General features: G+C 50.9%; 1 protein-coding gene and 1 pseudogene across 2 annotated transcripts; both read right to left on the bottom strand.

The window, feature by feature from the left end:
• Positions 1–1095: 1095 nt before the first annotated feature.
• LOC116894890 lies at positions 1096–1191 on the bottom strand (annotated as a pseudogene).
• An 8244-nt stretch (positions 1192–9435) lies between these two features.
• On the bottom strand, positions 9436–12527 carry Hras (HRas proto-oncogene, GTPase). Of its 2 annotated transcripts, none has more exons than XM_032891488.1 (6): positions 12380–12522; positions 11382–11533; positions 11004–11182; positions 10693–10852; positions 9845–9970; positions 9436–9698 (listed from the first exon to the last, which is right to left on the bottom strand). In XM_032891488.1, exons 2-5 carry the CDS (start codon positions 11490–11492, stop codon positions 9851–9853), a joined length of 570 nt encoding a protein of 189 aa, XP_032747379.1. In that variant the 5' UTR covers positions 11493–11533; positions 12380–12522; the 3' UTR covers positions 9436–9698; positions 9845–9850. The 2 variants fall into 2 exon arrangements, with proteins under 2 accessions (XP_032747379.1, XP_032747380.1); XM_032891489.1 differs by lacking the exon at positions 9436–9698 and adding an exon at positions 10509–10598 and having other exon boundaries at positions 9858–9970; positions 12380–12527.
• Between the last annotated feature and the right edge of the window lie 55 nt (positions 12528–12582).

Here is a 12582-nt window from a genome sequence, read left to right as displayed (position 1 = left end):
TTGGGGTGAGATCTGTCCGTGTTAATAGATGTTTATTCATTTTATCAACTGTAAGGTATTCTGTTGCATAAATATACCAACATTCAATAATGTTTTTACTCCTGGTTTGTTCTATTTTTTTTCCTCCTGCAGCAAATACACTTTAGATTTCTCTGTATCCTTGTTGGGTCACAGCATGCATGATCAGTCTCATTCTGTCACCCCCAAATGGCATAAAAATTCACCTTCCCAGAGCAGGAGTGGTGGCTCAGTGGTTAAGAGCATGTATTGCTCTTCAGGACCTGGATTCAATTCCCAGCACCCACATGATGGTTCACAACTGCCTGTAACTCCAGTTCCATGGGACCTGACACCCTCTGCGGGCCTCTGTGGGGACCAGGTACCCATTTGATACAAATATGCATGTGCAGGCAAACAGTCACCTCAAGCAAACAAACAAACAATAAATAAACAAATAAAATCTTTTTATAATTCACCTCCCCAACATGTCAGAGACCTTCCACTGATGTAGATGTCAGTAGTTGGCTGACAGTCTAAATCTTGAAAGAGCTGAGCATGACAGCACGCCTGTTCCCAGCATTTGGGAGTGCGAGACCAGCCTGGGCTATGTAGTGAATTCCAGGCTAATCAGAGATATAAGTCTCAAAAAAGAAAGAAAAGGAGGTAGCAAGATAACCTCCTTTTGGCTCGGTGGATAACACCATTCGCAGCCAAAACAGACGATCTGAATTTGATTCTCTGGACACACATAGTGAAAGAAGGAAACTAACGGCCCTCAGCCATCCTCTGGCCTCCACATGCCACCCCCAAATAATAATAATAATAATAATAATAATAATAATAATAATAATAATAATAATAATAGTTGTTGTTATTATTATTGTATTATATTTAGCCATGTCTGACTGCAGCTCTAGCTGGCATTTCAGCATGTATAGTGAGTGAGGTTGAGTCTATATCATCTGCCTCCACACATGCATCCCTGTTCACATACCTGTCTCTGTAAGCACCTGTTCATGTTCTGTTTTAGATAGGGTCTCACGTGGCCTAGGCTCGCCTCAAAGTTACTATGGATGCCCTTGAACCCTTCTAAAAGAAAATTATGAATGCTTCACAAATCCTTGTGCAAGGACCATGCTAATCTTCTCTTTGTTCTTCCAAATTTAGTGTATGTGCTGCCAAGATGAGCAAGGCCTTGAACTCTTGGTCCTTCTGCATATACCTCCCAAGTACTGGTATTAGAAGTGTGTATGCTAGTGTTACTTTGTGTGGTGATAGGGATGGAACCTAGGGCCTCATACATGCTAAGCAAGCGCTACCAGCTGAGCTATAGCCTCAGCACTTTTGCTAATTTTAATTGATCAGGAAATCCCTACCAAAGGGACTTTCCCTCATTTTCATGTAGCATGTAGGAATGGGTGAGATGTGCAAGGATATGCATATGTTGCATGTGTTAGAGCCCGTGTGTGTGTGTGTGTGTGTGTTTTGTGTGTGTATAAGTGTATGTGTGCATGTGCCTGTGTATGTGTATGCATGTGTGTGCGTGCATGTATGTGTGTATATGAGTGTGTGTGTGTGTGTGTGTGTGTGTGTGTGTGTGTGTGTGTGTGTGTGTGTGTACATGTTGCATGTGCATATAGAAGCCTGAGGTGGTTGTCGGGAATCATTACTCTTCTACTTCCTTCCCTGGAGGCGGGATCTCTCAGTCAAACCCAGAGATCTTGGATATAGCTAGTCACATCTTGCTTGTGAATCCCCTGTCTCTGCCTTCTGAGGCTAGAATTGTAGGCAAGGTGCCATATTCACCAATAATTTAGGTGCGTTTCTGGAGATCCAAACTCCATCCTCACACTTGAGCAGCGAAGGCTTTAACTGATGAGCCATCTCTCTGGCCCCCAAAAGATACGTTATTCTAACTAGTTTTAAAATGTGATTTATATACTCAGGTTTTCAACCCACTTACACTTGAATTTGGAAGATCTGGCTGGAAGTAGAGATGCAAGAATACAATTCCTAGGACAATGGCTAAAATATTTATATGAAGAACTATCAAAAATACAGTTTTGCTGGGCTGTAGAGCTGCTCTTCAGAAGACCTGCACCCACATGGCAGCGAGCACACGACTGTCTGTAACTCCAGTTCCAGGGGATCTAACGCCCTCTTCTGACCTCCTCAGGCAACCGGCACACATATAGTATACATATTTATATGCAGGCAAAATGTGTATTTTATCCATACACATAAAATAAAAATAAATCTCTTTTAAAGATACAAGTTAGGGTCAAGCAAGCTGGCTCAATCAGTAAGAGTGCTTGCTGTCAGGCATGATAACCTGAACTCACACACACACACACACACACACACACACACACAGAGAGAGAGAGAGAGAGAGAGAGAGAGAGAGAGAGAGAGAGAGAGAGAATGTAAAAAAAGAGGTTTTCAGGTTTTTTGTTTTGTTTTGTTTTGTTTTTGTTTTTTTGAGACAGGGTTTCTCTTTCTCTATAAGGCCTTGGCTGCCCTGGAACTCACCGTGTAGACCAGACTGGCCTTGAACTCAGAGATTCATCTGCCTGGGCCTCCCAAGTGGAGTGATGGGACTAAAAGCATTTAATCCCAGCATGCTCCACCCTGCTCCAGTGATACACCTGACTTTGCTATTGCCTTAATATACCAGGCATATTCTAGCAAAATGAAGTCACCTCTTTCTAACCAATATGCAAACTTGGCCTTTGACCCTGATCACAGGGAGCCAATGGCTTTGCTGCTGCCCAGCACCACCCTTCTATCAGTGAGTACCCTATAGCTTGTACCCTGTGCAATCCTTGATCTGTCTTTGTTTTACAGCACTTTGGAAACTGTCCGTAGACCCTGGGACCAACTCTTTCACAACAAAGGGGAAACAGAGAAATTAAAAACAGGCAGCAGAAACAGAAGGCATTAAAATGATAGACCTAAAGGCAAACATCTCAATAATTACATTAAATGAAAAGACTCAGCGTATTAATCAAAAGAAAGATTGGCAGGGTATTTCCAAAACTATGTATGTTAACTGAGCATGACGGCACACACCTCAATCCTAGTGCCCATTAGGCTGAGGCAAGATGATTGCAGGTTCAAGGGCATGGGGAACGATTGGTCAGTGAGCAGAACTCCATCCCTGGCAACCCCATGCCATGAAATGAGGTCACTGGTATGGTCTGGCCAGGCTCTGCACCTTTCCTGCTCTTTTCCAGCTTGGCTACCTCACCGTTCCAAGCCAGAGGGCAATCCAATGTCCTATGGCCACCCCAAGGAGAAACAATTTAGCCAATGCCATCATTTCTATGTTCTAGCAAAATCGTCAGAAGTACAGATACACAAGAAAGTAGCTGATCACTAGCGTCAGAGCCAGACCACAAAGGGTGAAGTGCTGACTGAGTGAGACTCCCTCAGAGCACCGGCCACTGCCAGGGCATGTATTACGTCCATGGTTCCTCAGAGAGGGAAGTACATTGCCTTGACCCTGAGGACACAGGTCTTGGTTTCCAGGTTTCTGCCATTCCTGCAAGGTTACCTTGATGAGTTGGAACCTGATGCTGAACCTTGGGCCACCCCAGTTCAGGGGTAGCTCAGGATACCACCTGGTGGAAGGGAGGAATAGCCCTCATCCACTCTTCAACCGAGAGAAGCAAAGTCCAGTGTCAGGAGGACTGACCTCTCCTGAGAGCCAATGTGATCTCCCTCATCCCCACACTCTGGTCCTCCCATGATCACACTAGGCCTGCTACTCAGGATTGTTCTCCCTACATACTTCTCCACAGGTCTGCTGAGGCTCCTGAGAGGTAGAGAAATCCAGAAAGCCACAGACCAAAGGAAACGCAAGACCCTACCTTTGCATCCCTGCCAACAGCAGCATGAGTGGACAGGTCCAGCCAGGAGCCCCTGTCTCTTACTAACTGGAGAGGTAAACAAGGACATGGCCAATCACATGTCCTGGACACAGTCCCGCCATGTCACCAACACCTGCTATATATTACTCTACCTGATATTCTTCCCAGCCCATATTTCTCGTTTGTGAAAAGCTTTTCCCCAAGTCCACCCCACGTTTAGGATAAGGAACTGCGCCCCACCTTTTCAGGGAAAAGATATTTAGAACATTAGGTGTCAGGATTGGGGAAGATCAGGAGCAGGGACAGTAGAATCCCCAGAGGAGTCACGAACAAACCAGGTCAGCCTGGTTTTCCCTCCCAGGACCAGACATAGAGTAGGTAATGTCACAAATATAACTCCACACAGAGATCATCCAAGGTAGCCCTGGCCCTGCAGCCTCCCTGGGTATCCGAATTTTAGGTTTACAAATGGAAGGTGAAACAAGAATATACACACATGAAACAGACAAAAATAAATAAATAAATAAATAAATAAATAAATAAATAAATAAATAAGGAAGAAGGAGAAACAGAATCTCTTGAGGCCAACATTAAATCTGAGCTTCAGCCAGGCATGATGGATGGTGCATGCCTTTAATCCCAGCACTCAGGAGAAGGAGGCAGATGGATTTCTGTGAGTTTAGGAACAGCCTGGTCTACATGGACATGTGGCTCCTAGGACAGCCAGAACTACACAGTGAGACAGTGTGTCAATAAACAGATGGATGGATGGATAGATGGATGGATGGATAGATAGATAGATAGATAGATAGATAGATAGATAGATAGACAGACAGACAGACAGATAGATAGATATAGATGGATGACAGTGTTTCTCCCAGCCTTATTAAGAAAAAGGAGCATGTGATGCACACAGCCGGCCAAACCTTCTTAGGAAACACAGCAGAGGGACCCAGAGCCACATCCTGTGTCAGGAGCCCAAAAGTCTGGAGGCCTGGAGTCAAAGATAGGGAGAGGCCAGGAGCAAAGTGAAAGGAATGTCAGAAGGGATGGGAGTCCTGAGCAAAATGGAGGGGTCCAGAAGGAGGGGTGATGCTGCCGAAGGGCCTTTCCTTATAGAAAATAGCCACAGCCTGTGCTGGTTACTCCTAGGCATCAAGTCCTAAAAACGAGGGGCTAGCACCCAGGTGGCAGCCAAGGAGAAGGATACTGGCAAACAAATGACACACAGTGAGAAGCACTCTCTGTAACTTACGCCCTACAGAGAGGGCACCAGGACTAAACTCCATGTGCAAGTAAAGCCCTACAAAGTGACACAGCTGGCCGGTGAAGGTGCAAGGCTAAAGGGCAAGACCTGCCTGCTGTAAGCACAAAGTACTCCTGAGGGGAGACCAGGAATGGGGGTGGGGAGGAGAGCAGAGCCTCCAGCAGTATGGAGCCAGGTGTACAGCCCCTCCGTCACAGACTAGCCCTCCTCCGTAGAAGACATTGGTTTGTTTGTTTGTTTGTTTTATAGAACTAACTTTATGACTACCACATGGCCCAAAAGGCTTTACCCTGTTCTAAACCTGTGAGACAACAGTCCAAAGACTGAAACCCTATGCACACAACAAAATAAATCAACCAGGATGAAATCAAACTTTAACCACTGGATGCCTGAGATGGTTTACCCTCAAAATGTAGAAACAGGGGTTGGGGATTAACTCAGTGGTAGAGCGCTTGCCTAGGAAGCGCAAGGTTCAGTCCCCAGCTCCGAAAAAAAGAAAAGAAAAAAAAAATGTAGAAACAGCAGTGTCCTGAGTGGCTTACTGCTTGCTTGGGGCATGGTCCTAACTCAGCCTGGGCTTCCCTGCCAGGGACTGACAGTACTAGTGGGCACGGACATTTTCTCTAAGGTACTGTGACCTCTCCTCTGGTCCACACAGGGCCCTGTGATATAGGCCACACTGTATGGCCATTGCTGTTTCTAGGGTCTAGTCCCGCTTGGCAGTTCTTCTTTTCCTTTTACAAGAAGTGGCTCGTGCCCCTGCTTATGCCTGCACCTGCACCTCCAGGTAGCTATCACTGCGTACATAGGGCACAGCACTGAGGATGAACTGCGAACACGGAGGTGCGGCTAGGAGCTGGTGGAAAGGGTGTGGGAATCCTAGCTCCTGGTCTTCCCTGGACCTGACTCCTTCATGGCTTTACCCTGGAACCCCGTAATCTTGGCAGTGCTGCAGCACACCATCTCAGGAGCACATGGCCCTCAAGCCTGGATCTTCCAAGTGTTGTGCTACTACTCCAGCTTAGCAGAGACAGGTCTCCATGTGCCGGAAGCCCATAAAAGAACAGGACCAGCAGGCAGTTCCCAAGGTGGCTGCTCCCCTCTTCGAACTACTTTCCAGACCTCCTTCCAGAGGCTGCCGACACAAGGGGTCCCTATCCTCTGGCTAGAACTCTGGTATCATGGCCATACATTCAATTTCCCTGGGGCCTCTGGCAGGCCCCCAGGAGACCTCAGCCATCTTGGGTGATCTCCTCCCATAATGATTTTGATTCCTGAAAGCAGAAGCCACTGCCTAGGCATGGGCCAGGTTACTTCTGTCCTGACAATGGTCCTCAATAAGGAAGATGCTATTTGGGTACTGTTCCAGCAGCCGATCAATAAGCAGCACACTATCCAGGGTAAGTAGACAGCCTCTCACGGCACAAAATAGCTAGGCTGGGTGACAGCCAGCTAACTAGTGACAACTTATAGCACCTTTCCTTCCCTGTTCTGAACCACTGGACTGTCTGCTGTAGATGGTCTCGGGGATGTCAAAGGATCCCCTTGTGTCCCCATCAGCAGAGAACCCTCCGTGCTTGAACAAACGCAGGGGATTCATTCCTGCTGGCTATTCAGCAGCTCTTACCATCTATGGCCAAAACCCAGGTGACAGCCAGGAACCTATCCATGTCCTCCCTGATCCTGAGCCCAAGGGGCAGCCACAAACCTCCATCCCTGTTCCTTACCAGCTACATGGGCCCAACTGGCTGCTCAAAGCCTATCCACCACAGTCCTTCCTTATAGGCTACCCGGCCCTTCAGAAACCAGGACCTAGTGGAGCAGCAAGTCTAGGTCGGACTTGTGTGGGTGTTCTTCCTCCCTTCTCTGAGGCTTGGGTAAGCCTCTGACTCCTGGGACACCTGCCACTGTTTTCAAGGTATGGCTCCCCGACTCTGGAAAAAGCCCTGCTTGTGGGCTATAGGCTCTCAGGATTGTACGAGTGGGCTTCCGGCCATCCTCTACTGGCTTCTAGCTTACTATAAAAATGAAGTAAAAGAGTATACAGTGAATGAAGGGGCCTGCTTCATCCACAAAGGCACTGAGCTAGACCTAGAATAGAGGTTTGCGGGCAATTGTGGGCAGAAGACCCTGAGTAACTCTGTTCTTTCATGAGGACAGCGCAGAGACCAACTGTCTAGGGCTCCTGCCATTACAGCAGTGGAGTGAGAATAGGCAGGGAGTTTCCTTGCTCTATAGTACCAGTTGCCCAGCCCAGGGGTGTGACTGTCCTAGGAACTGCCATGCCTCCCAAGAAGACCCAGGAGAGCCCATATCTAAGAGATGAGCTAGGCTCTAAGAGTGATCCTCCTGCTGTCCTACCCACAGCACAGACCAAAGTCTGAGCACGTACCATGGGCAGACCCAGCCAGGACAGAGCCAGGGAAAACTCTGAGCATTGGTAGGCCCTATTTCAGGGCAGCTACAAGCCTGATTAACAGCCTCATGGGATTCCTTCTCTACAGAGGACCCAAGGTTGTGCTCGGGCCATTGTTCCCAACCTGGACAGGTGATATCCTCTGATGCCACTGTATCTGCAGACCTCCTCAAGTACCCCTGAAGCTCTGGGATATCTACATTCTAGAGGATGAGGTTGTGGTCATGACCATGGTGGGGAAAAAACAGTCCTCAAGGTACATAGAAGTCACTCCTCAAGTATCTAGTACAGACCTTGGCTAGCTAAGGGCCACACTCAAACCCACTATCTACTTCTCTAACCCTGAATGAACCAGCCATGAAGGGTGGGCTAGCCAGGTGTGGTTAGCTGGGCAGGGTACAAGGTATTGTCCCAAGTACTAAGCCCATCCCACCCCCAACCCCCGACCCCAGGTAAGAGTTGAGGGTGCTTTCCTGGCAGGATCTCTCTTTGACTTTGAGATCAGCAAGACAGACCTGGGCACAGGCAGGCCATGGACAACAAACGACCGTTTCCAGTGCCCAGCCCACAGTCCATCTATGCACCCTGGAAAGTTTCCTGAAGTCTCTCTGTAGGACTTGCTGCTTCAGGTTGGGCAAAAACTGAAGTACCATCAGGCCTGTTATGGAGTAAGGGGTAAAGTGTGTTATGCTTCCCATGTTAACTCTAGTTTGAGTCCCTTCCCAGGGCAGGCATGCCTAGGCCCCAGAAGCTCTGCCCCATGTTTTCTACCCTACTACTTCCAACAGGAACACTAAGCTCCTGTCTACCCTTACAATCACAGCCCAGAATGTACCCAGCCTGCTAAAACTCCCAAACAGGGCCAAAGACAACTCCTAGCATAGCAGACCCTATCTCCAACCCACGTTGGGTTCATGACCAACAAGGCTCCAAAGGAGTCATTGAAGCTTCAGATGATACCTCAGGAGCCTCAAATACATGTGGACAAGGAAAGCTGAACATTTGGCTGCTGTGGAAGAGAGCAAGTGTAGGGTCCCACTGGCCAACCACTCAGTAGCAGGCTCTATATCATGTCTATTGGAGCCTCCTTACATTCCAGGTGTCCTAAAGAAAGGGAGTTCACCCAACTCCACCTGAGTCTGGAGAGGGTAAAGGGCACCCACCATGGGCCTCAGTGGCCAGGATGAGGACCAGGATAAGTGGATGGACCCTCCTGTAGTCATGACTAGTGCTAGAATGAGGCACTAGCATGGCACACCCTTTGGGAGCAGTGAGCGGCTATCTGACCTGTATGTGCCTCGCAAGCCTATATAGATGACTTGGAGAACATCTGTACACCTCAGAGAAATGGCAGAAACCAGTGAAGCAGTTTCTACCCACTCAGGGAGTTGAGATTTGGCAGGCTCCTAGGCACCAGTCAGACAGAGGTCTGAGGGTACACAGAAAATATCAGGTCCCTATTTCCAGAGTCCTAGGATCTCCACCACTGGTCAGAGGGCTGCAGGATGTTGGGGCAGGGCAGGTCTCACACTGTAATCCTTGGGGCTGTATTTATTTTATGGGCCCAAGAATGCAGGAGACATGTTTTCTGCTGGAGACAAGGGATGCCCCCTTACTTTCGAAGCCGTCCTCTTCCCATTAGTTAAAGGACAATAGGTCACCTTTCATATCACCTGACTATTCTTGTGTTACTTATAACTTTCTGCAGGAAACACAAGACAGTTGAGGCAGGCAGAAGAGAAGGGCTGCACAGTCCCAGGTCCCAGGCCAGCCTCCCCAGCCTCTTCTAGAAACAGGAACAAGGCAGATGATAGATCCCAGGTCCCCAGTATCTTCTGTGAGGCCACAGGCACTACACCTCCTACTTCCAGCCAGAGACAAGACAAGACCATCAAATAATTTACTGTGATTCAACATGTGCCCTCATAGGCGCCCAAGGGAGCTGAGAGGGGCGGAGGACTTGGGTGCCAGTGGCAGCAGGGATAGTTCATGACAGTCTGTTCAAATTGTCCATGCGAAGGTCTTGGGCACATCTGTCCACCATCCCTGGACTGCACTGGCTCCAGCATCGCTTCCTTCCTTCCCTCCTCTTTCCTTCCTTCCGACAGCACCTCCTCCCTGCATCCGGCACCTCCACGTCCTGAGCCTGTGCCGGGACGGGCACAAAGGACATGACTGACTGCAGGCAGGGGGATTGGCAAAATTGGGGGAGCAGGGACATCAAAGTGGATATGAAGTTCATCTGGCTAGCTGAGGTCACTGCCCCAGATGTCTTGCTGGTCCCTGCCTCACCTGGTGTCAGGACAGCACACACTTGCAGCTCATGCAGCCAGGGCCACTCTCATCAGGCGGGTTCAGTTTCCGCAGTTTATGCTGCCGAATCTCACGTACTAGTGTGTAGAAGGCATCCTCCACACCCTGGGAACAGAGGGACTGGATCAGAGAGGACTCTGAGGAGGAAAGGGGTGCTCTGCTCTCTGGGTAAGAAACTCCCTGACTGGATCAGGTAACACCCCAATGCTGGAGGCTCCCTTCCTCAGCTGCAAAACCAAAATAAATAGGGAGCTGGGCTCTGGCCATCTAAAAAGCACAGGCCACTCTCTTTAAGTAGGTCCACTCCTGAATACCACTGAAAAGTCAGAGCCACTCTCTTTAAGTAGGTTCACTCCTAAATACCACTGAAAAGTCAGAGCCACTTAACTCAGACTCTCCCAGACCCCCAGTATGTCTCAAGGTTAACAACCTAACAACACTTAAGGGCTTAAAATAGCAAATCTCCATAGGACACTGGAGACAAGAAGAACTAGGCCCCTGGGTCACCGCTCCGGCCTGGCTCAGGGCAGCTCTCTCCATGGACCCCATCCTGCCCTGGAGCTATGTTAACCCAGAACTTTAGGGCATAAGCCCAGACCCTGGCCCTTGCCTCCCTCACAGCCCTGCGGTCTGGAAGACTTACAGCATGAGGGCCGCTGGGTCACATGGGTCACATGGGTCCCGGGGGGTCCCAGAGGGTCCCGGAGCTGGAGCCAGAGCCAGAGCGGCTGCCCTGTGTTGAGGGAGAGGGGCGATGAGCTCTGCTCCCTGGCTGGGGTGGGGCATGGTGAATCCTTGACTAGCTGTGGAGAGGGGAACAAGCTCACCTGCCGGGTCTTGGCTGATGTTTCAATGTAGGGGATGCCATAGCTGCGAGCAAGGTCCTGGGCCTGCCGAGACTCAACAGTGCGAGCGGCCAGGTCACACTTGTTGCCCACCAGCACCATTGGCACATCATCTGAATCTTTCACCCGCTTGATCTGCTCCCTGGAGGGGGATGGGGTGTATATGAGCCAGCTAGCAGACTGCAGGCCTGACTGTGTCCAGGACATTCAAAAAAAGACATAAAGCCTCAGTGTGCACACAGAACCTTCCTCACGTATGCCATGGGCTCACGGGCTAGCCATAGGTGGCTCACCTGTACTGATGGATGTCTTCAAAGGACTTGGTGTTGTTGATGGCAAATACACAAAGGAAGCCCTCCCCTGTGCGCATGTACTGGTCCCGCATGGCACTATACTCTTCTTGACCTGCTGTGTCTAAGATGTCCAGTAAACACGTCTCCCCATCAATGACTACCTGTTTCCGGTAGGAGTCCTGCAAAAGAACACAGCTTAAGGGTCCTACCTCTTCTTAGACAGAGAATCCACAGAGCCAGCCTACCCTTGCACCTCTCATACCCTGATGGATCAGGTAGGAGTCAGACCCATACCAACTTCAAGACCTGGTTGTTTGGGACTCTAAACCATGACCACTGCCAGAGCCCACCTCTGGCAGGTAGTCAGTCAGAGCTCACCTCTATAGTGGGATCATACTCGTCCACAAAATGGTTCTGGATCAGCTGGATGGTCAGGGCACTCTTTCCCACACCTCCAGCGCCCACCACCACAAGCTTGTATTCTGTCATCGCTTCTACAGGGGCTGCCAATCCAGGAGCTCCTGCCCCACCTGCCAATGAGAATCACACTTAGCCAGGCCCTAGCCACTTGAGACTGCTAATAGATGCCTAACCCAAGGGCTCTCTCCAGCACTGAGTAGGCAAGCAAGCCAGTGGCCCGGGTGATCACCTGTGGCACCTCCAGCTCGAAAAGGGAGGACCCCCACCCTCCTCCAACAGCACTTAATGGCTGTGTGAGGAAGCAGGGAGAGGCCCCCAAGGCAGGGCTGACAGCTGAGAGCTTCTCCCAACCACGCACCCAAATTAGAAGTCGCTAGGTAGGCAGAAACTCTCAACTGGAGGCGCCTGAGGGCTGAGGCCACCCCCCAAAAAACAGGTCCTGCCACGGCGGCCTCAGCGTGCCCAGGCAGGCCAATGCCAGCCTACAACCGGCTCCGGCCCGCCGGCATGTGGGTGCAACCTACAACTATTTACTGAGCGCCTACTGCATGCCAGGCGCGGTCCCGGCAGCGGGGGAAGGGTAGCTGGAGAAGGACCCTGCCCTCCACTAAGACAAACCTTCCACAAGGGGCCAGGGAGCCTTCACAGAGGGGGGAAAAAAAAAGCTGAGGGTGTGGGAAGCAGGTGACTGCAGGAACGCGAGGAGTAGCTGGGAGCAGAAGGCCCTGGTTGGGGCCCAACGCGGGTGTCCTTGTGGCCCCGAGGCCGGAGCGTGATGGCCGCGGGGCGCAGAGTCTCCGGAGGCCCGGGCGGCGCCTCGCTGAGAGGACGGCCACAGGCAGAGCGAGCCCGGCCGCAGAGGCGGGCAGCCGGACGCTAGGCACGCTGCCGGGCCGAGAGAAGCAAGGAACCACCGATCACCTGCGCCCCGCACCCCACCCCGTGCCCGCACTCACCGCTTGCTGGCGCGACTGCCCCCGGGGCCGGGGCCGGGGCAGGGCGGGGGCGCGGACGGGCGCCGACTGGGCCCCGCGCATGGGCTCCGTCCGCGGCGGGTGCGGCTCGGGCTGCGGGCGCCGGGCGCGGACGGCGGGGACGGCGGGCCCCCGCGCTCGCCCCTGCCCGCTCCCGCCCCGCGCCCGTCCGTCAACTCGAGGCC

This window comes from Rattus rattus, chromosome 2 (assembly GCF_011064425.1).
Source record: "Rattus rattus isolate New Zealand chromosome 2, Rrattus_CSIRO_v1, whole genome shotgun sequence".
NCBI lineage: Eukaryota > Metazoa > Chordata > Mammalia > Rodentia > Muridae > Rattus > Rattus rattus.
This window is presented reverse-complemented; position numbering and strand designations above follow the sequence as displayed.

Excerpts from the sequence above, each read along its gene's own strand:
- Hras (XM_032891488.1), bottom strand. The coding sequence starts at position 11,492 with ATGACAGAATACAAGCTTGTGGTGGTGGGCGCTGGAGGTGTGGGAAAG. Across the intron at positions 11,183-11,381 it reads AGTATGATCCCACTATAGAG|GACTCCTACCGGAAACAGGT; the intron begins GTGAGCTCTGAC and ends GTTCTTTTGCAG. Across the intron at positions 9,971-10,692 it reads CATCAGCCAAGACCCGGCAG|GGTGTGGAGGATGCCTTCTA; the intron begins GTGAGCTTGTTC and ends CTCTGTTCCCAG.